This window comes from Parambassis ranga, unplaced genomic scaffold, assembly GCF_900634625.1.
Source record: "Parambassis ranga unplaced genomic scaffold, fParRan2.1 scaffold_73_arrow_ctg1, whole genome shotgun sequence".
Classification (NCBI taxonomy): Eukaryota; Metazoa; Chordata; class Actinopteri; family Ambassidae; genus Parambassis; species Parambassis ranga.
This window is the reverse complement of record NW_021144814.1, coordinates 78,612-101,814: the sequence shown is the minus strand read 5'-3', so window position 1 is coordinate 101,814 and position 23,203 is coordinate 78,612. Positions and strand designations below refer to the sequence as shown.

General features: G+C 44.1%; 1 protein-coding gene across 1 annotated transcript; it reads right to left on the bottom strand.

Moving 5' to 3' along the window:
• Positions 1 to 6,107: 6,107 nt before the first annotated feature.
• Positions 6,108 to 22,699, bottom strand: LOC114431379 (NACHT, LRR and PYD domains-containing protein 3-like). Its single transcript, XM_028399009.1, has 10 exons — positions 22,473 to 22,699; positions 22,223 to 22,345; positions 21,972 to 22,050; positions 21,635 to 21,845; positions 19,700 to 21,473; positions 19,038 to 19,214; positions 17,366 to 17,539; positions 11,173 to 11,346; positions 6,569 to 6,739; positions 6,108 to 6,465 (listed from the first exon to the last, which is right to left on the bottom strand). The coding sequence occupies exons 1-10, from the start codon at positions 22,478 to 22,480 to the stop codon at positions 6,456 to 6,458; spliced, it is 2,901 nt and encodes a 966-aa protein (XP_028254810.1). The 5' UTR covers positions 22,481 to 22,699; the 3' UTR covers positions 6,108 to 6,455.
• Between the last annotated feature and the right edge of the window lie 504 nt (positions 22,700 to 23,203).

The window sequence follows — 23,203 nt, the reverse complement described above, 5'->3', positions numbered from 1 at the left end:
GGTCCAGGTGTGCTGGAACATCACGTCACACCTCCACCTGTTAGCTGCAGCATGCTAGCACTTTAGCTATTAAAGGTGCATCTCTCTACACACTGCTCCTGTTGCCTAGCAACCTTCATCTAACCATGTTCCTGTTACAACTCAACGGTCTTCCACCAGAACGCTGACGATGTGTGTGTCAAAAACACAGAGCAGCATTCTGATCACTGAATGAAGAGCTTTAAAAACTGGTTTTCAGAAAACAGAAGCAGAGAGTTTCCTCCTGCTGCTTCCTCACATCCACACAGTGACTGAGTATTAAGACTGTAGCCTAAAGAGGCTCCATTTGAATCCTCTGCAGAGTTTCCAGTCCATATCTGACACTAGGGATGCACAATAACTATCGCCACCGATAATTATCAGTCCGGTATTGAAAAAAATGACGTCATTCAGATAACTCCGATAATTAAAATTTTCACCGATAAAATAGAACGAAAAATAGTAATACTAATTTCGCACATAGTACACGATACATGCTGCTGTTGCATGGCCAACCACCATAAAAACAAAGAAGAAGAAGAAAAGGGCTGTTGCCATTGGCTGTTGCCCTTTTAACCTCGGCCCTCTTCTTCTTCTTTGTTTTTATAGCGGTTTGGTAACAAACGGACTTTTTCACTGTTTCAGAGAGAGACGATGCATTTGCAATTTGTGCAAATTGTTGTTCTGCGGAAGTTTACAGCTGGCTGTAAACGAGGCTTTGCTGAGTCAAAGGAGTATATCTGAGTGTGTGTCAATTGGCCGAAAAAACCTCTCCCAAGTCGCTACCCCCCGTCTGGCGGAGTTGCAGACACGACTGGGAGTGAAAACAGCACGGCTGCAGCCAGACATATCCACGCGATGGAACAGCACGTTTTACATGCTGAGGAGCACCGAAAGCGAGCGATTGCAGTCTATGGAGTAGATTATCAGCTACCTGCAACTCTGAGCGCAAACCAATGGACACTAGTCGATCCGTGTGAACAGCTGACTAGAGACAAGACCGCTGGGCCCACGCTTCCCATGAGCCCAGACTGGAGAAGCAACAAGTCCCGTTTTCCAACCCCTGCCCATCTTGCACGTAAATACCTCTCTGCCCCTTGCACTGGCGTTGACAACGAGCGCTTGTTTTCTGCTGCTGCACATGTGATTGATGATAAAAGAAACCGAAATTTATCAATTACATGTTTGATTTTAGTGCATTACATTTATGTCTGAAAGCTTTATTTTTGTATTATATCATGCACTTGTTAATATGACTGGGTTAACACTGATTTGACAGTCACACATTTCATTTTGATTTCAGAGAAGTAACTGAAAAGTAACTGGAAATCCTTGGCCTATTGTGCATTTAAAGCAGCCATAGGCTTTTGGTTCTGTAGAACCCTTTATTTTATTGTTAACAGAGTTTTACTAACTTGAAATAACAATAAAGGTTCATTTGAAGAATTGGAACTATTGTTGTTTGTTATCGATATCGGGTACAAGAAGCAGGAAGTTATGGTTATTGTTATTGGTTGTAAAAAACAGTTATCGTGCATCCCTATATGAGTGAAATTAGCTAAACCTTTACAACCAGTAAGAAGCCAGAGAACTTCACTCGTAGAACATGGGCCGCTGCAGACAGCTGCAGTGAAACGCCACCATGTAGACCATAGGTTCTCAATGTGCGGCCCGCAGAAAAATGTATGGTCGTCCGCAATGAATTATATGAATTTGTGTTATGATATGAATTTTAAAAGACCTAAAATGTCTTTTAAAATTGGTTTGGGTTTTCTCCACATGACAAAGCACAAACAACTTGCAAAGTTTGCACAGAGAAGGTTCGTACTTCGGATGGCAACACAACAAACCTATTTAACCACGTGATGCACCTGAGGCAGCATCCCAAACTATTTGCTGAGGGCCAAACAGTGAGGCCAACCACACAGCAGCCAGTGGTAACGGTGAAAAAAGACACAGAAACAGCCAACTATAACACAAGCCTTTGATAAAAGCACTGCATATGAAAGGAGAAGCAAACGGTGGAAAGAGGTGACTGACGCAGTCACTTTTTACCTAGAAAAACATATGACTCCTATCAAAACAGTGGAACACTACACTCAAATTGAGCCGCGGTACGAGCTGCCCAGCTGCAAATATTTCTCTAGCGCTGCCATTCGTGGTCCAGCCGAACTTCAGAGCCTTATTTAACTTTGACAATTCATTATATTGACAACTGGAAGCTCTGCAGTGCCACACTTAAAACTACACACTTTCCCCAACTCATAGCGCAAGGTCTGAGGGACGCTTTGAATGCTGGGGACTCAAAGAGGATCACATGACCTGCATGACCACAGACAGTGGGACTAACATGGTGACTCGTCTGCCCTGCTTTGGGCATAGACTGCATCTAGCCATTGGTGAGTGAACATAAATAAATCATTTTATTATCATTTATAATATATTTTATTTATTATATAATTTTCTTAATAAATTGACTTAATAAAATGATTCCAGAATAATCTCATTCAGTCATTTTATAAAGAATACACCCCAATAATATTTTTTTTCTCTCAATAATTCACAATTACTGATTCAAATTTACCTTGTGCTGATTGGATTTAGTCAAATTTAATGATTAAATCTGGTTAATATATCCTGCTCTTCCTCTTACAGAAAAAAGTGGCAAAGACCCTCGTGCACAATATCTGTCTGCAAGAAAGTGGTGAGTGCATTCTCCGTCAGCTGGAAGAAGAAGAGGGATTTGTGTCGAGCTCAAACAGAAATGAAACTACCACAACAAAAGCTCATCACCAACACCATGGGGTCCAAAACTTGCAATGATTGAGAGACTGTTGGACCAAGAAAAGGCCATTTCTCAGGTCCTGAAGTCAGACAAGAAGACAAGGCACTTGGTAACATGGCAAGATCTTGATGTAACGGAATCCTTAAAGAAAGCCCTTGGTCCATTGAGAGATTTCACTGATGACTTTCAGGGGAGGACTATGTGAGCGTGTCTTATATCAAGCTGTCCTGCACCTGCTGAAAACCAACCTTCTTAACCTGAATGAGGATGACAGTGAGCTAACCAAAGCAATTAAGACAACTGTCCTTAACCACCTCACTGAAAAATACCAGGATCCAGCCACTGATGTCCTACTGGACGTGGCTTCACTTGTTGATCCGAGGTTCAAACCCCAATACATTGACAGTGACAAGAAAGAGGCAGCACACGCCAGAGGTGCGTCTGAGCTGGAGTCCATGCTAAAAGCACAAGCACACAGTCAGCATCCATCCACATCGCAGACTCCTCAGGCAGAAGAACAAACCCCAGCAAAGAAAGTAAAGAAAACACTGGCCAGCTTCCTAAAAATCTCAAGTGCTGTATCTGCAGCTGCCACATCTGCTTCCCCATCTCTCAGAGGCAGTAGATGGGGAACTGAAGGCCTACCTGTCCACTCCAAACGCAGACAGTGAGATGGATCCTCTTGAATGGTGGAGACTCCATGAGGGAAACTTTCCAAGGGTCAGCCAACTAGCTCCAAAGTATCTCTGCATTCCAGCAACAAGTTCTCCCTCAGAGCGTGTTCAGCACCAGTGGCAACATGGTAACAGGCCAAAGGGCTTCTCTCAAGCCAGATAAAGTGACAAGTTGGTTTTTCTAGCTAAAAATCTGTGACTCTAATCTGTCATACTGTGTCTCATTTTTACATAGGGAGAGATCAAAGTTCCCAGATTATGTATATGTATATGAAAAATATGTTCTAAAGCTGCTGGATGTTTTTGTTCTGGTTTTTACATTGATAATGTTCTAAATGCACCTTAAGAGATAACCTCAGGTAAGTTTACATTTTGATTTGACATTTTCAATAAGCCATTGAGCGTTTCATATTTATTTTATTTATATACTTTTAAATAAGCATTGAGTGTTACATGAAGCAGGCTTTCATCATTGAAATTCTGTTTGAGAATTGTTTTATTTTCCACTTTGCTGCTATTACTGAGCTCTCCAAAACCAGGTGAACTGAAGATTTATAAGAGTGTTGTTTGTTGTTGTATTGTTTTAAATCTAAGTTCAGTTCATTTTTAAGAGGAGACTGAGAGACTTATGTTTACATTCTTTCAAATGTTACTTGACACGTTTGCACAAGCCGGTTCATTAAAATCTGTTGAGGAAGATATTGGCCTTGATTTTGTTACGTTTTTACACAGAGAATAGTTTGGTTCTAAATGAACTTTACTTGTAGTGACTATTCTTAAAAATCATTTTGATGGCAGGTTTATTTAGTCCGTGTTCAGGCAGACAACCAGACAAACCTTTTCCCTGCTGTCTCTCCTGTGCTGGTAAAAAACATTTACCCACCCAGGTGCATGCTGGTCTACCTGTGTCAAGGTCTTACCTAAATAACCTTGGTGCCCCCTAGTGACACTAAATGGCAACAATAGTTAAACCAAGTAAACTAATCAATAACAAATGTACATTAAATAAACATGCTAAATAATAACTAACCCAAAAATAAACTAATTATTCAAATACACAAATTGGTAAAATAGCTCCTGCATTACTGTTAGAATGAATCGTGATAAAATCGTGATATAATATTTTTGCCATATCGCCCACCCCTCATATTGATAAATCTACATTAATCCAATCCCTGAACACACTCGATCCACCAAGTGATTCACAAACCGAACCGATCACATGACTCGAACGTTTGAAGCACTCAACTGCTTCAAACGTCACTCAAGTGCTTCAAACGTCACTCAAGTGCTTCAAACGTCACTCAACTGCTTCAAACGTCACTCAAGTGCTTCAAACGTCACTCGGCACTGTGGTTCGAAACAATTGCTTCATGAGCGACCGCGCATGTGTCGGAGCCTCGGGTGTCAGACGACCATCCTTAATCACATCTGACTCATTGACTGAACATATGTCCAAACAGTCACACAAGCACAAAGCATCTGTTCCTGCTTCATGTCAGGTTTCTATAGCACAAGTTCACATTTCCACAATTCATTCTCTCATCTGGCTTCAATCAATACTTCAGTTTCAACAATACAATTGATCTCATCTTCAAGCTGCATCTTTCCTATAGTTCATATTCACAACCATCTCCTGTAAATACATCCCTCTCTCATTCAGTGTAAACTGCTACAAACATGCATCTTCATTCTGCTCTTTGTGCATCAAACACTCTTCTGTCTCTGTGTTTGTCCCGCTCATGTCAAAGAGCACTGAAATGTGTGCTGAGGTAAAGTGCTTGTTACATTCAGAACTTAGTTTCATCATGGAACATTTCAACAGGTGTACCCGGCGTCACACTGGACAAAGAACAGCATCTGCGCGGGAACATGCCCAACTCTTAACAGCCATTGTTATGATAGAAAACGTTGATAAAACATATGAGAGCAGCGCAGCGACTGTCTGCTCCAACTCTGAATCAATATGAACTAACATGTCAGCGCACAGTCACTGTTACCGACCTGTATTCAGCAGGTAAAGAGGAGGAATGAGGACGCAGGTCTGTATGTTTCCCTCTGCTCCAGATCGCACCTGAGGAGAAGCAGGCGTTCCGCCCCCCTAATCGTTCCCCGGGGCAACTCACAGGTGTACAAAGGTTCCGCCCCCACTTTCCCCATAAATGTAGCGCTTGATGACAACGTTCATACTTTCTCATTGAACACAAAACAACACAGTAACAGTACACACCTCACAAAATGTCCACAATCATTACAAATAACTTTTGTGCTCAACCTACCTGATCCACTTCACCTGGAGCTTTGTGGACGTACATTCAGCACTTGTTTTGGTTCAGACACGTCATTGACTGCACTGTTCAGTAGGTCAGGACAATAGACACAAGTCCCCTGACTTCTTCCCCTCTGACCTCACAGACGATTGGTTCACACACAAAGGTTCCGGACATAAATTCACAGATCTGACCAATCTCCTTCCTGATCCTGTGACCACACATATTCTGATTCATTTTGCCTTCATCACTAAGCTGCATGTTGTTGGTCTGAGGTTGTGTTTGTCTAACACTGATCCACGGTGGTCAGATGAACTTCTGTTCTACAAACCATCAGCATGATAAGAAGAGGAGCAAACCTTTAAACATGGCTGTCAAATCTTTAATAACATGTGTTCAAACAGACAGATGCTGCTGATTCAGTCCAGGACATTAAACATCATGTCAGACATGAGCTCAGAGATCATTAACTTATGATTGATGAGCTCAGAGCAGCTAATGAAGGATGGAGGAGAGAGATGGAGCTGGAACCATCATCAGTGCAGTCAGATACCGTATTGATCATCGATCCATACTGTGTGATCAGACTGATGTCCTTTGGTCTTCCTCAAAGTTGAAGGTCATAACACACCAGCATCCTGCCGATGGTTTCTGATTGGTCCCACTCCCATCAGATTAAAATGGATGGGGACACACACTCTGTCCTCTTCATGTCCACCTGCAGAGAGAATCAGAGAGTCAGTGTGGAGGTGAGTGAGTGTTCACACAGACTCCATCAGCAGCAAAGCAGCACAGACTGACTCCACCCCTCTACTGACCACACAGTCTGCAGATTATAATCTGGACTCTGCTCAAGATCCAGCAGCTGCTCCACTTCTGAATACTGCAGGTCGTTTCCTCTCAGCTCCAGCTCTGTCAGATGGGAGGGGTTGGACTTCAGAGCTGAGGCCAGAGCAGCACAGCTGATCTCTGACAGACCGCAGCTCTTCAACCTGAATAAAGAAAAATAGATAAAATCATTGATGATCAATCAGATGTTCTTCTTTTATTTGAGATGTTCCAGGGCTCTAGACTAACTTTTTTCTTAGGTATGAGTTCTTCTGTATGAGTTCTGCACACACGTTTCAAAAAGTCAGAATGAAACGAACTTTGTTCTTTGTTCTTGTTCTCGTCACAACAGATTTCTTTGTTCTCGTGGCGTATGGAACAAGCTTTGGCACACAGCATCAGCTCTTCGCAGATTTGTCTTCTTCTTCTGGATTTCCTGCGGTCTTGGTCTGACTGCAGCAGACACAAGGGGGTCCCACCCTTCACTGTCTCTGATTGGTTTAGACCACGATATGAGCCTGATGTGTGTCTGTTGGACCACAGGGAGAGAGTCGCAGAGAATGTGTCTCCCTCTAACAGCTGGTCGCACCGGTGCGACCTCAGATATTTCTTGGTTGCAACATGAGAAATTAGGTGGCACTCTAGAGCCCTGTGTTCAGATCAACGTCACTGTGTCCTCATCAACATGTCAGCACAACATTCACACACCTGTCCATGTCACACAGATCAATAACATGCTGCTGACCTCAGTCTGTCACTACAGGGTCAATACTTGATCAATACTTGAATCAGCTGCATGTATTCATCAAGTAAACACTGAAACTAATCAGAGTTCAGAGGATCAGAGAGGACAAACATTCCCTTTAAGGACTAACAGAGGACATGTTCTGTAACAAACACTGGTCTTTGTGACCACAGACTGAATTTAGAACAACTAAAGATCATTTACAGATTCATGGATGAAGCTCTGTGTGAACATCCATTAAACATCAAACATCTACAACAGGAACAGAGAACTGACCTCAGAGTCTGCAGTCTGCAGTCTGGACTCTGCAGAAACCCACACAGCTGCTCCACTCCTGAATCCTGCAGGTTGTTCCCTTCCAGGTCCAGCTCTGTCAGATGGGAGGGGTTGGACTTCAGAGCTGAGGCCAGAGCAGCACAGCTGATCTCTGACAGACCGCAGCCCATCAATCTGAATAAAGAAAAACAGATGAAATCATTGATGATCAATCAGATGTTCTTTCTTTATTTGAGATGTTCCAGGGCTCTAGACTAACTTTTTTCTTAGGTGCACCGCATCACATTTAATATCGTAGTTTGTTTTTCAATCTCTGTCCATATAATTTATGGATCAGGCCTTAACTTGACATCTATCTTAACACAGAAGTTCTTTTCTTCTCTCATCATCTACAGCTATATCTACTGTTTACCTGATGTAGCCAAAGTTTTAGAAACACTGAGGTCCAAAAATTGATCTCCATACATATCATCCTAAAATGAATTTGGACTTTGTATAATAAACACAGTTGGCCTACAACTGTGGTTCCTGCTGTTCACCAGTGAAACATCTTTAATATCTGTCTGCCTGTCTGTCTGTGTGTTGCTGCGTGGTGCAGTCAGAGGGCCGTATGAGTTCTGCACACACGTTTCAAAAAGTCCAGGCCAAAACGAACTTTGTTCTTGTTCTCGTCACAACAGATTTCTCTGTTCTCGTGGCATATGGAACAAGCTTTAGCACACAGCATCAGCTCTTCGCAGATTCGTCTTCTTCTTCTGGATTTCCTGCGGTCTCGGTCTGACTGCAGCAGACACAATTTCAAACATACACACACAAGGGGGTCCCACCCTTCACTGTCTCTGATTGGTTTAGACCATGATATGAGCCTGATGTGTGTCTGTTGTTGGACCACAGGGAGAGAGTCGCAGAAGATGTGTCTCCCTCTAACAGCTGGTCGCACCGGTGCCACCTCAGATATTTTTTGGTTGCAACATGAGAAATTAGGTCGCACTCTAGAGCCCTGTGTTCAGATCAACATCACTGTGTCCTCATCAACATGGCAGCACAACATTCACACACCTGTCCATGTCACACAGATCAATAACATGCTGCTGACCTCAGTCTGTCTCTACAGGGTCAATACTGGATCAATACTTGAATCAGCTGCATGTATTCATCAAGTAAACACTGAAACTAATCAGAGTTCAGAGGATCAGAGAGGACAAACATTCCCTTTAAGGACTAACAGAGGACATGTTCTGTAACAAACACTGGTCTTTGTGACCACAGACTGAATTTAGAACAACTAAAGATCATTTACAGATTCATGGATGAAGCTCTGTGTGAACATCCATTAAACATCAAACATCTACAACAGGAACAGAGAACTGACCTCAGAGTCTGCAGTCTGCAGTCTGGACTCTGCAGAAACCCACACAGCTGCTCCACTCCTGAATCCTGCAGGTCGTTCTCTCTCAGGTCCAGCTCTGTCAGATGGGAGGGGTTGGACTTCAGAGCTGAGGCCAGAGCAGCACAGCTGATTTCTGACAGACTGCAGTCGCTCAATCTGAATAAAGAAAAACAGATGAAATCATTGATGATCAATCAGATGTTCTTTTTTTATTTGAGATGTTCCAGGGCTCTAGACTAACTTTTTTCTTAGGTGCACCGCATCACATTTAATATCGTAGTTTGTTTTTCAATCTCTGTCCATATATTTTATGGATCAGGCCTTAACTTGACATCTATCTTAACACAGAAGTTCTTTTCTTCTCTCATCATCTACAGCTATATCTACTGTTTACCTGATGTAGCCAAAGTTGTAGCCAAATTTCACTATTGCAGCAGCAAAATACAGTCACTCAAGCAAACTAAAAAACATACCTCTAACGGTAAAAATGAAACAGTATAAACATTATTTACAGCAAAGTAAAAAATAAACATAGGTGAAGAAGCAAAAATGTGCAATTTGGTATGAAGTGATGAAATGATATGATATACAAGAACAGCAGTGTGCAATTTGAAAGTGAAAAAACCTAAACCTTGTGCAAAATACAAATAAGTAAATAAATAAACTGATAATTCATATTATGGACAAACTAGCCAACAAGTCTGCCTGTCAGAAATCCATGATGAAGAAGAGTTCATACAGCACTCTTCATTTCCCTGTTTGCTTTCTCTCTGTATTTTCTGGCTGTCGCTCCTCACTTATCTATCTGCCACTGTGACTTCAAATAATATTCAAATCATATACACCTTTATTTATTTCATACTTGTGATTGAGATATATATTTAGTTTTCTTCAACATGTTTCTAGTGTAGCTACAGTATCTCTCCTCATCTTCCTCACCTCTTCCTCAGTGTCTCCTCTCTTTCTAAAGCTGAGCTCCAGCTGACAGAACCTTTTCATTCTGTCTGTTACAGGAGGAACACTTTTATGCAGATATCATCCTGGCAGTCAATGGTCCACTATAGCAGGATAATAACAATACTTTTTAAATGGTATAACTCCTTAAAACCAGCTGACTGCTGTCAGTCAGAGTGAATCAGCCTTCATGGATGAACCACACAGGTCAGATAACACTGTCCTCAGACCTGCTGTTCACTCTATCATAATGCTGCGAGCACGTCACGCCCCCTCCCTGAACATGACCGGCTCCTTATCATCATTCAGGTCAACAGCAAATCAGCATAGTAGCAACAAACCCTCCTCCTCCGCTACATGTTCAGCTGAACTGTGGTTCCTGCTGTTCACCAGTGAAACATCTTTAATACCTGTCTGTCTGTCTGTCTGTCTGTCTGTGTGTTGCTGCGTGGTGCAGTCAGAGGGCCGTATGAGTTCTGCACACACGTTTCATAAAGTCCGAACTAAACGAACTTTGTTCTTTGTTCTTGTTCTCATCACAACAGATTTCTTTGTTCTCGTGGCGTATGGAACAAGCTTTAGCACACAGCATCAGCTCTTCGCAGATTCGTCTTCTTCTTCTGGATTTCCTGCGGTCTCGGTCTGACTGCAGCAGACACAATTTCAAACATACACACACGGGGGTCCCACCCTTCACTGTCTCTGATTGGTTTAGACCACGATATGAGCCTGATGTGTGTCTGTTGTTGGACCACAGGGAGAGAGTCGTAGAGAATGTGTCTCCCTCTAACAGCTGGTCGCACCGGTGCAACCTCAGATATTTTTGGTTGCAACATGAGAAATTAGGTCGCACTCTAGAGCCCTTGGTCAGATCAACATCACTGTGTCCTCATCAACATGGCAGCACAACATTCACACACCTGTCCATTACACACAGATCAATAACATGCTGCTGACCTCACAGGTCTCTACAGGGTCAATACTGGATCAATACTTGAATCAGGTGCATGTATTCATCAAGTAAACACTGAAACTAATCAGAGTTCAGAGGATCAGAGAGGACAAACATTCCCTTTAAGGACTAACAGAGGACATGTTCTGTAACAAACACTGGTCTTTGTGACCACAGACTGAATTTAGAACAACTAAAGATCATTTACAGATTCATGGATGAAGCTCTGTGTGAACATCCATTAAACATCAAACATCTACAACAGGAACACAGAACTGACCCCAGAGTCTGCAGTCTGCAGTCTGGACTCTGCAGAAACCCACACAGCTGCTCCACTCCTGAATCCAGCAGGTCGTTCTCTCTCAGGTCCAGCAATGTCAGATGGGAGGGGTTGGACTTCAGAGCTGAGGCCAGAACAGCACAGCTGATCTCTGACAGACCACAGTCAAACAATCTGAATAAAGAAAAACAGATGAAATCATTGATGATCAATCAGATGTTCTTTCTTTATTTGAGATGTTCCAGGGCTCTAGACTAACTTTTTTCTTAGGTGCACCGCATCACATTTAATATCGTAGTTTGTTTTTCCAAACGCTGTTCATATATTTTATGGATCAGGCCTTAACTTGACATCTATCTTAACACAGAAGTTCTTTTCTTCTCTCATCATCTACAGCTATATCTACTGTTTACCTGATGGAGCCAAAGTTTTAGAAACACTGAGGTCCAAACATTGATCTCCATACATATCATCCTAAAATGAATTTGGACTTTGTATAATGAACACAGTTAAACAGAATAGAATAGGATAGAATAGAATAGAATAGAATAGAATAGAATAGAAAATACTTTATTCATCCCAAGCCAGGAAATTTCACTATTGCAGCAGCAAAATACAGTCACTCAAGCAAACTAAAAAACATACCTCTAATGGTAAAAATGAAACAGTATAAACATTATTTACAGCAAAGTAAAAAATAAATATAGGTGCAGAAGCAAAAATGTGCAATTTGGTATGAAGTGATGAAATGATATGATATACAAGAACAGCAGTGTGCAATTTGAAAGTGAAAAAACCTAAACCTTGTGCAAAATACAAATAAGTAAATAAATAAAGTGATAATTCATATTATGGACAAACTAGCCAACAAGTCTGCCTGTCAGAAATCCATGATGAAGAAGAGTTCATACAGCACTCTTCATTTCCCTGTTTGCTTTCTCTCTGTATTTTCTGGCTGTCGCTCCTCACTTATCTATCTGCCACTGTGACTTCAAATAATATTAAAATCATATATTAAAATCATAACCTTTATTTATTTCATACTTGTGATTGAGATATATATTTAGTTTTCTTCAACACGTTTCTAGTGTAGCTACAGTATCTCTCCTCATCTTCCTCACCTCTTCCTCAGTGTCTCCTCTCTTTCTAAAGCTGAGCTCCAGCTGACAGAACCTTTTCATTCTGTCTGTTACAGGAGGAACACTTTTATGCAGATATCTGTCATGTGGAGTGTTTTAGGACCCAAACACAGACAAAATCAAAGTGGACAAAAGGGAGCTTTATTCAAGAAAAACAACTAAATACTGATGAGGAGAGCGGGTGAACAAAAGGTGAGCTTCGAAAACAGAAGCCAAGTCCAAATGCAAACTAGAGTTCATAAAGTGCAAAGTAAATACCAGGGAAAAATAACTCAAAACTAACCAGGAGATGAAGGGTAAACCAGAGGAGCATGGAGGAACAACGGAGTACAGCACACAGGGATGACAAACACAATGATCCGACGAAGACAAAGGAAAACACAAGGCTTAAATAAGGAGGGTGAGAATTCATCACTAAGAAGAAAACAATAACAACCCACGCTTTCTCTTTAACGCTGTAGCCAGGCTGACAAAAAGCCACAGCTCTGTAGAGCCTCGCATTACTGCCTGCAGCTCTTAGTAGTGAAGACTTCATGAGCTTCTTCACCGATAAAATCACCACTATTAGAGGACAAATCAACCACAATCTCTCTGTGACCGCTGAGGATATACCGCCCCTTCTGGAAACGGATCCTGATCTAACTCTGGACTGCTTTGTGCCCATCGGCCTCCCTGAGCTGACCACTCTCTGGAAACAGGATATGTACTGTTAGGTGAAAGATTTTATTTTGCATGATGTTGTTATGTGGTGTGGGTCCACATATCTAGAAGTGTGTCCCTAACAAGAAGTTTTCATTTCTGTGTTTATTACTGTATGCATATTACTGTAATGTGTTTTATAAGTACTTATGTGTTAAGTAAGTTTTACAGAAGATCAAAGGAAGACAGGTATACTGAATGTATTGAGAAGTGTGTACTTTCCCTACTTCTCATAGACTTTTGTAATTCATTTCCTCTGTTAGTTGTTGTCTGCTCTTTGGAGACAGCTCTGGTTGATATCAAGCTAAGGTTGTAAATCCAGATCTTGACAGAAAGGATGTGTTCACCTCTGTGACCCAATTTTACGACCTACCCTTCCTGTGAGTTTGTCTTCCTGGTCACCTTCAGATCTGACCCACAGCCTATGAGATGTTAGGACTTAAAGTGAACTTACATGGGGGAAGAGGTGTAAGCTTTTATGGGGCTCGTATGGGACAGTGATCGTTGTTGTGGAGAACTTATCTTCAACTTAGGTTTATGATTGACAAAAGGGGACCCCCTGCCATTTCCTTTCTGTTTTCTCCTGACTCTAAGGTTTAACCATTACCAAATAAGGTAAACTAAATATCAGTTGAGCTGACCCCATTGGTGCAGAGTTAGGGAAGGACATGATTTTATGGGATCTCAAGATAGGATAAAAGGTGTTTACAAGAATGGCATGTTGTTCTCTGGCTGTGAGGCCAGGCAACCACAGAGGCCTCTGTTTGTGTGACTCAGAATTTGCTTCTTTACTGTTAGAATAAATACACTCAACAAAAATATAAACGCAACACTTTTGTTTTTGCTCCCATGTTTCATGAGATGGACTTGAAGATCTAAACTTCATTCCAGATACACAATATTACCATTCCTCTCAAACATTGTTCACAAATCTGTCTAAATGTGTGATAGTGAGCACTTCTGCTTTGCTGAGATAATCCATCCCACCTCACAGGTGTGCCACATCAAGATGCTGATCTGACATCATGATTAGTGCACAGGTGTACCTCAAACTGCCCACAATAAAAGGCCACCCTGAAATGTGCAGTTTTGTCTCACAGCAAAATGCCACAGATGCCACAAGCATTGAGGGAGCGTGCAATTGGCATGCTGACAGCAGGAATGTCAACCAGATCTGTTGCTCGTGCATTGAATGTTCATTTCTCCACCATAAGCCGTCTCCAAAGGCGTTTCAGAGAATATGGCAGTACATCCAACCGGCCTCACAACCGCAGACCACGAGTAACCACACCAGCCCGGGACCTCCACATCCAGCAGGTTCACCTCCGAGATCGTCTGAGACCAGCCACTCAGACAGCTGCTGAAACAATTGGTTTGCATAACCAAACAATTTCTGCACAAACTGTCAGAAACCGTCTCAGGGAAGCTCAACTGCATGCTCGTCGTCCTCATCGGGGTCTTAACCTGACTCCAGATCGTCGCCGTAACAGACTTGAGTGGGCAAATGCTCACATTCGATGGCGTCTAGCACGTTGGAGAGGTGTTCTCTTCACGGATGAATCTCGGTTTACATTGTTCAGGGCAGATGGCAGACAGCGTGTGTGGCGTCGTGTGGGTGAGCGCTTTGCTGATGTCAATGTTGTGGATCGAGTGGCCCATGGTGGTGGTGGGGTCATGGTATGGGCAGGCATCTGTTATGGACGAAGAACACAGGTGCATTTTATTGATGGCATTTTGAATGCACAGAGATACCGTGATGAGATCCTGAGGCCCATTGTTGTGCCATACATCCATGAACATCACTCTTAATCAAAGAACCGGGGAAGATGAACGAAAGGATCCAGAAGATTTTTATGTCCGCAACAGTACCACAGGCTTTTAAAACTGCTGTGATCATTCCGATACTTAAAAAACCTTCACTGGACCCGGACGTCTTAGGAAACTACAGACCGATCTCCAACCTCACCTTTATCTCCAAAATACTCGAAAGAGCTGTTGTAAGTCAGCTAAACGACCACCTGCATAGGAACAGTCTGCTCGATGCTTTCCAGTCTGGATTCAGAGCCCATCACAGCACAGAAACAGCACTGCTTAAAGTCACTAATGACCTCCTCATGGCATCAGACCATGGACTCGTCTCTGTACTCGTTCTATTGGATCTCAGTGCTGCCTTCGACACAGTAGATCATCGCATCCTGCTACACAGATTAGAACACGAGATCAGGATTACAGGAACAACACTGCGCTGGTTTAAATCATATTTATCTGACAGATTTCACTTTGTTCATGCTAATGATGTTTCTTCCACAGGTACAAGGGTTAATCACGGTGTTCCACAGGGTTCTGTGCTCGGACCGATCCTGTTCACCCTCTACATGCTCCCTCTAGGAAACATCATCCAGAAGCACGGCATAAACTTTCATTGTTATGCTGATGATACCCAGCTGTATTTATCCATGAAGCCTGAATAAACGGAGCCGCTAGTCAGACTACAGGCGTGTCTAAAGGACATAAGGGATGGATGTCCTCCAACTTTTTACTATTAAACTCGGACAAGACTGAGGTCATTGTTTTTGGACCTAAACATCTCAGAACTAGTTTATCAGATAATACTTTGTCTCTGGATGGAATTACTCTGTCCTCCACTACGACTGTGAGGAACCTTGGAGTCATCTTTGACCAAGACATGTCATTTGTCTCTCATATTAAGCAGGTCTCCAAGACCGCTTTCTTTCACCTGCGTAATATTACTAAGATCAGGAGCATCCTCTCTCAGAGTGATGCTGAAAAGCTCATCCATGCTTTTGTCACTTCAAGACTGGGCTACTGCAACTCTTTATTGTCAGGATGTCCACATTACTCCATCAACAGTCTGCAGCTGATCCAGAACGCAGCAGCTAGAGTTCTGACAGGAAGCAGCCAAAGGGATCATATCTCTTGCTCCATTGTATCTGCAGGACCTGATTGTACCATATGTTCCTAATAGGACACTCAGATCTCTGGGTGCAGGTTTACTTGTAGTTCCTAGGATTCATAGAAGTAGAATGGGAGGACGAGCTTTCAGCTATCAGGCACCGCTATTATGGAACCAGTTACCAATCTGGGTCCGAGAGGCAGACACTGCCTCCACCTTTAAGACTAGACTTAAAACTTTTTTGTTTAGTAAGGCGTACAGTTAGCCTTAGACCTAGTGTGTAGCACAGCTATGCTGCTCTAGGCCTACGTTGTCGGGGGGCACAAACATGATCCACTGAGCAGTTTCCCTCTCACCCTCTAACCTCTCCTCTACTCTCCTTAGTCTGGCTCACACTGGTCTCAAGACCTGCATCCTGACCTGCAGTCCGGCCCCTGAAGTCTCTCTTGCCCTACGTTGTCGGGGGGTACAAACATGACCCATTGAGAAGTTTCCAACTCACCCTCTGACCTCTCCTCTACTCTCCTTAGTCTGGCTCATACTGATAATATCGTCTCATAATCTGTGTTTACTGTCTTCCTCGTAGTTTTGTGCCTCGCTCTCGCTCTCTCTCTTTGCAGGTCTCAAGACCTGCATACTGACCTGCAGTCCGGCCCCTGATCTCTCCTGTGCTCATCGTTGCTTTGATTACTATCAAATTACTATTACTACTTATGGACTGACGATATATAGATATCCATTATAATATAATCACTGTTTCATCTTGCTGTCATGCTTGCTCTGTACTGTAAACTGTATCTGTATCATGTTTGTATCATGTTTGCTCCTCTCTCTCTCTCTCTCTCTCTCCTTCATCCTCTCTGTCCTGTCTCCCTCTTCTTCTCCTCCTCTACCCGGCCAACTAGCATCAGGACTGGTTCCCCCTTAATTTGACGGGTCCTGCTCAAGGTACAGGGAGAGAGTCGCAGAGAATGTGTCTCCCTCTAACAGCTGGTCGCACCGGTGAGACCTCAGATATTTTTTGGTTGCAACATGAGAAATTAGGTCGCACTCTAGAGCCCTGTGTTCAGATCAACATCACTGTGTCCTCATCAACATGGCAGCACACTTTCATTCACATTCACACACCTGTCCATGTCACACAGATCGATAACATGCTGCTGACCTCAGTCTGTCACTACAGGGTCAATACTGGATCAATACTTGAATCAGCTGCATGTATTCATCAAGTAAACATTGAAACTAATCAGAGTTCAGAGGATCAGAGAGGACAAACATTCCCTTTAAGGACTAACAGAGGACATGTTCTGTAACAAACACTGGTCTTTGTGACCACAGGCTGAAGTTAGAACAACTAAAGATCATTTACAGATTCATGGATGAAGCTCTGTGTGAACATCCATTAAACATCAAACATCTACAACAGGAACAGAGAACTGACCTCAGAGTCTGCAGTCTGCAGTCTGGACTCTGCAGAAACCCACACAGCTGCTCCACTCCTGAATCCTGCAGGTAGTTCAAACTCAGGTCCAGCTCTGTCAGATGGGAGGGGTTGGACTTCAGAGCTGAGGCCAGAGCAGCACAGCTGTTCTCTGACAGACCGCAGTCCCACAATCTGAATAAAGAAAAACAAATCATTGATGATCAATCAGATGTTTGAGATGTTCAGATCAACATCACTGTGTCCTCATCAACATGTCAGCACAACATTCACACACCTGTCCATGTCACACAGATCAATAACATGCTGCTGACCTCAGTCTGTCTCTACAGGGTCAACAGGTGCTGGCAGGGCTCAAACCTACACATGACACGTCTGCTTTTTTGACGTTGTAACTTCAGGGTTGGAGCTGTGCTTCCTCTCAGTGTCTCTGTGTCTCCTTCAAACAGCGTCCTTAAGGCTGCACTGGTGTCCAACATGTTAGGTATGGACTTACTGAATCAGACCCATGAGCCTCAGCAGCTCCTGTTCTTCCTGTGGAGGGAGTATCTGTGTCACTGCTCTCCCTGCTCCTCATCCAGCTTCAGAGCACCTGCACTGAGTGTGTGTCTGATGTCTCTGATTTCATTGGTCCTCATGAAACACCTGCAGGACAGTGTTTGTTCCAGGCTTAAATCCACATGTGCCGTGAGCTGCCTCTTGGTGTTCAGTCTTTCCTGTGTCTGCTGTACTTTTGGTATCTTCTGTCCTGACTCTTCCTGACCTCTTCACCTCTGCTTCTTCTCTCACAGCTTTGACTTGTTGTTCTTCATCTTGACAGATATCAAACATCATCTTTCTCAGGTGTCAGATCTGCTTCCTCTCACCTGCTCATTAGTTTTGACACATACAGTTCTGTCATGAGAATCATCCAGCGCTCCTTATCTTTATTTTTAAATCAGTAAACACTGAGAGCTTCCTCCTGTTTCTGGGCTCTGGTGAAGAACATGTGTTGTATATGAGCTGGGTTCTTCAGGTCCACATCAGTCTTTAAATGTCCTCTTCAGCGCCTCTCTTTGATCTCTTTTGTTGTCCAGAAAATCAAACAATTACAAACTTTGATTAGCTCTTCTCCTGTGATGGACTGTCTCTGACTTTTCCATCATACTAATGGCAGCACAGAGACAGAGCCCTGAATCCAGTTCCTCCAGGTTTCTGTCAGGGTGCCATGCAGACTCAGGTGTGGTGGGGCTGAAACTGCACCATGCTCTTCTTCTGATGTGATATTCAGTGAAACATTCGTATACATCAGGCCTGACTAACAGGAGTATTTCAGAGGCCTGTCCTGGCCGGACTTGATTAGAATCATTCCTACACAGTGTATGTACTGAACTCCAGCCACTAGCTACATTTTAAAGACTGTTAAAACCTGAGAGGAGGAAGGAGGAGGATTGTTCTGCCATCCCTTTACATCAGCCTCCTTTTCTACCACTCTCTGTGCACACATATATTCTCACTTATATATCAGTCTGCTTCTGTTGTTGGACAGGAAGACGTCCAAAGGACACCAGTGTGAAGAAGATGATGGTCCTTCAGTCAAACTGTCTGTGGATCCTTCTCTACCAGTGCTCTGTGCAGTCTGAGACAAAATGGACTTCCATTGTTATCATCTATGATAATAATGACAACTGACCTCAGAGCCTGCAGTCTGCAGTGAGGACTCTGCAGTCCAACACACAGCTGCTCCACTCCTGAATCCTGCAGGTTCTTGTTCCAGCTCAGGTCCAGTTCTGTCAGATGGGAGGGGTTGGACTTCAGAGCTGAGGCCACGACTTCACAGTGAGTCTCTGAGAGTCCACAGTTAGAAAGTCTGTCAAACACCAAAAACAGAAAACATGTTATTAAAGAAGACACTTAATGTGGACCTTATTTGAAGACAGGTAGACACGTCATGTTGGACATGTTGCTCTTCACATCAGTGGTTCAGTCTGTCTGATCTGACTGTTTGACATGAATCAATAATCCTCATCAGACTGTTAATCTGTGCTGTAATCTGCAGATGGAGCAGAGAACATGGAGTTCTGTAAATATTCTGGATGATTCTGTCCATGTGAAAGCAGATCACTGTGACATCATCAACATGATGTCCTCACTGTAACGCTGCAGCTACAGTTACACACTGAGGCCGATCATGGTGTTCAGAGATTTAACAACCTTCAACACAAACAACACAACTGAAGAACATCTGAGACAAAGACACAGCTGACACGTGGACCTCTGAAGAACCACACTGTGGATCTGTGAAGACCTGAACCACTAATCTACACTGATCATCATCATCACATCTGGACTCACAGAAACTTCCTGCAGTTCCTCACAGCTGGAATCAGTCTCAGTCGTCCCTCCTTTGTTGTGTTGTACTTGCTCAGGTCCAGCTGCTCCAGAACCTCCTCTGACATCTGCAGCATGTAGGCCAGAGCTGAGCAGTGGACTTCAGAGAGTCTCTTCCCTGATCTGGTCCCTGACTGCAGGAACTCTTGGATCTCCTGATGGACTGAGAGCTCGTTCATCTCCATCAGACAGTGGAAGATGTTGATGCTTCTGTCAGGAGAGATTTCATCAGTTTTCATCTCCTTCAGGTTGTTGATGGCTCTCTGGATGGTTTCTGGACTGTTCTCTGTCTGACCTAGCAGGCGTCCTAAGAGCCTCTGGTTGGACTGCAGAGAGAGGCCATGAAGGAAGCGAACCACCAGGTCCAAGTGGCCATGTTTACTCTGCAGAGATTTCTCCATGACTCTCTTCAGGAAGTCATCCAGAGAGGAGTGTCTGTAGTCGTCTCCCAGGAAGTCCTCCAGCCCCTTGGTGGTCCTGTTGGTGTAACAGAGGAGCAGGTGGAGAGCAGCCAGAAACTCCTGAACACTCAGATGGATGAAGCAGAACACCTTGTCGTGGTACAGGCCTCTCTCCTCTTTAAAGATCTGTGTGAACAATCCTGAGCACACTGAGGCTGCTCTGATATCGATGCCACACTCTTTCAGGTCTGATTCATAGAAGATCAGGTTTCCTTTCTGCAGCTGCTCAAAAGCCAGTTTCCCCAGAGACCGGATCATCTTCCTGCTCTTTTTATTCCAGTGTGGATCTGTCTCAGCTCCTCCTTCATACTTGACCCTCTTCACTTTGGCCTGAACCACCAGGAGGTGGATGTACATCTCAGTCAGGGTCCTGGGCAGCTCTCCTCCCTCTCTGCTCTCCAACATGTCCTCCAGAACTGTAGCAGTGATCCAGCAGAAGACCGGGATGTGGCACATGATGTGGAGGCTTTGTGATGTCTTGATGTGGGAGATGATCCTGCTGGCCTGCTCCCCCTCTCTAAACCTCCTCCTGAAGAACTCCTCCTTCTGTGGGTCGGTGAACCCTCTGACCTCTGTCACCATGTCCACACAGTCAGGAGGGATCTGATTGGCTGCTGCAGGTCTTGTGGTGATCCAGAGGCGAGCAGAGGGAAGCAGCTTCCCCCTGATGAGGTTTGTCAGCAGCACATGCACTGAGGTGGACGCTGTGACATCAGTCAGGACCTGAGTGTTGTGGAAGTCCAGAGGAAGTCGACACTCATCCAGACCGTCAAAGATGAAGAGCACCTGGAGGTGCTGGAAGCTGCAGATTCCTGCGTCTTTGGTTTCAGGGAAGAAGTGATGAACAAGCTCCACCAAGCTGAACTGTTTCTCTCTCAGCACATTCAGCTCCCTGAAAGTGAATGGAAATGTGAAGTGGACGTCCTGGTGGTCTTTGTCTTCAGCCCAGTCCAGACTGAACTTCTGTGTTAGGACTGTTTTCCCGATGCCAGCCACTCCCTGTGTCATCACTGTTCTGATTGGTTCCTGTCTTCCAGGTGGTCCTTTGAAGAAGTCTGCTGGTCTGATGGGGGTTTCTGGTCTGTGTGCTTTCCTGGATGCTGCTTCAATCTGTCTGACCTCATGGTCCTCGTTGACCCCTGCAGTCCCCCCCTCTGTGATGTAGAGCTCTGTGTAGATCTGGTTCAGAAGGGTCGGCTCTCCTGCTTTAGCGATGCCCTCAAACACACACTGGAACTTCTGCTTCAGGTTAGACTTGAGTTTAGGTCTTGCAGATCCTGAACAAACAGTAAATGTGATGAGTGACTGAACTTCCTGACAGTCTTCAGTCAGAAGTGACAGATGTGCTGCAGATGTCTGCATCATGTTAACAGCAGAGTGTGTAGATGTAAACTTCATTTCCTCTTTCCATCATGTTAAAGCTCTTAAATCCTCTTACTGTTCTGCAGACGCTCAGCCAGCTCCTCCTGCTCCATCCTCCTCAGGAAGTCCACCGTGATCTGCACAAAGGACTCTCTGCTCCTCCTCTGCTCTTCATCCTCCTCATCCTCCCTCTGGCTCTCACAGCATTCTGGGTAATCTGGACTCAGAAGCTTCTGGATCTTCTTCAGCTCGTCCTTCACAAAAGTGAGGATGTTGTCCTCCAGCAGCTGGAACAGAGAGACACAAGCATCAGGTCCATGTTGGACAGACTGACAGTCCGCTGGTCTACAAAGTGCAGCATGGAGACACAACAACACAACACATGGACCAGCAGCTGTTCTACATGTACACACCTGAAATATGGAGTCCAGCTGTGTCTGATGCTGCTGGGCAGACGGACCACCGGGAGTCTCTGAGCTCTGCTGGTGGACTCTGTGGACCAATCAGGAACAGTTAGCCCACATGATGTCACATGATGTCAGCACACATGCAGAAACAGCAGCTGCTTCCAGAGTGTGTGTTCTGTGCTGAACACACACGGCTGTGCTCTGAAACAGGCCGTCAGCTCTGAACCTGCAGCTGTTTGAAGCAACTCAGATCTTACTGCTTCAAGGAAGACTGGCTTTCTCCTTTAAAGTCAATGAGACCACCCTTTGACCGATCACTCCTCAGAGACACACAGCTGGGTCCTGGTCCTGGTCCTGGTGAGTCTGGTCTCTTCTTGTTCCTGGTACAGAGATAAAAATCATCAGCTGATGTTTCACAGTGACTGCAGGAGGAAGAAGCAGCTACCAGAAGGAGCCATGTGTTACTGTGTGTGTGTGTGTGTGTGTGTTACTGTGTGTGTGTGTTACCTGTTCATGTTGCTGAGCAGCTGCAGTGACAGATGTGCTTCTTCCTCTCTTTATTCTCACAGAGCCCTGCAGAGGACAACACAACACAAAGGCTGCAGTTTGTGACACAAAATGGCTGCTTTGCTGCACTGGTCATGTGACATAAGAGAGGGCGTCATAATAAAAACTACAAGCGTCTACTAAACTTATTTTAGAGGCCAACAGAACACAAAGGACTGAAAAGCCTCACAGAGTGAGCAACAATCAACACACAGCAAAGTTTACAACGTCCATGTGGACAAAGGAGCTTTTACAGGAAATGTTCCAACAATCACAGAAATGCTGCCGACACCATGAAGTCATCAATATAGTTCAAACAGAAATCAATACAAAGACATGAAGGACACTTCAACACCTGAGGGACGAGACAGAGGACAGACTTCATTCAGGCTGCAGCAGGGAGCTGCTGGACAAAAGCTCCACCTCACTGAGCTGACCGTCCACACAGAGACAGTCAGAGACAAGAGTCCTCACAGAGACACACAGACAGACAGAGAGTCCTCACAGAGACACACAGACAGACAAAGAGTCCTCACAGAGACACACAGACAGACAGAGAGTCCTCACAGAGACACACAGACAGACAGAGTCCTCACAGAGACACACAGACAGACAGAGTCCTCACAGAGACACACAGACAGACTCACCGTCACACAGAGAAAAAGACGCTGCGCCACAACCAGAGGACAAAG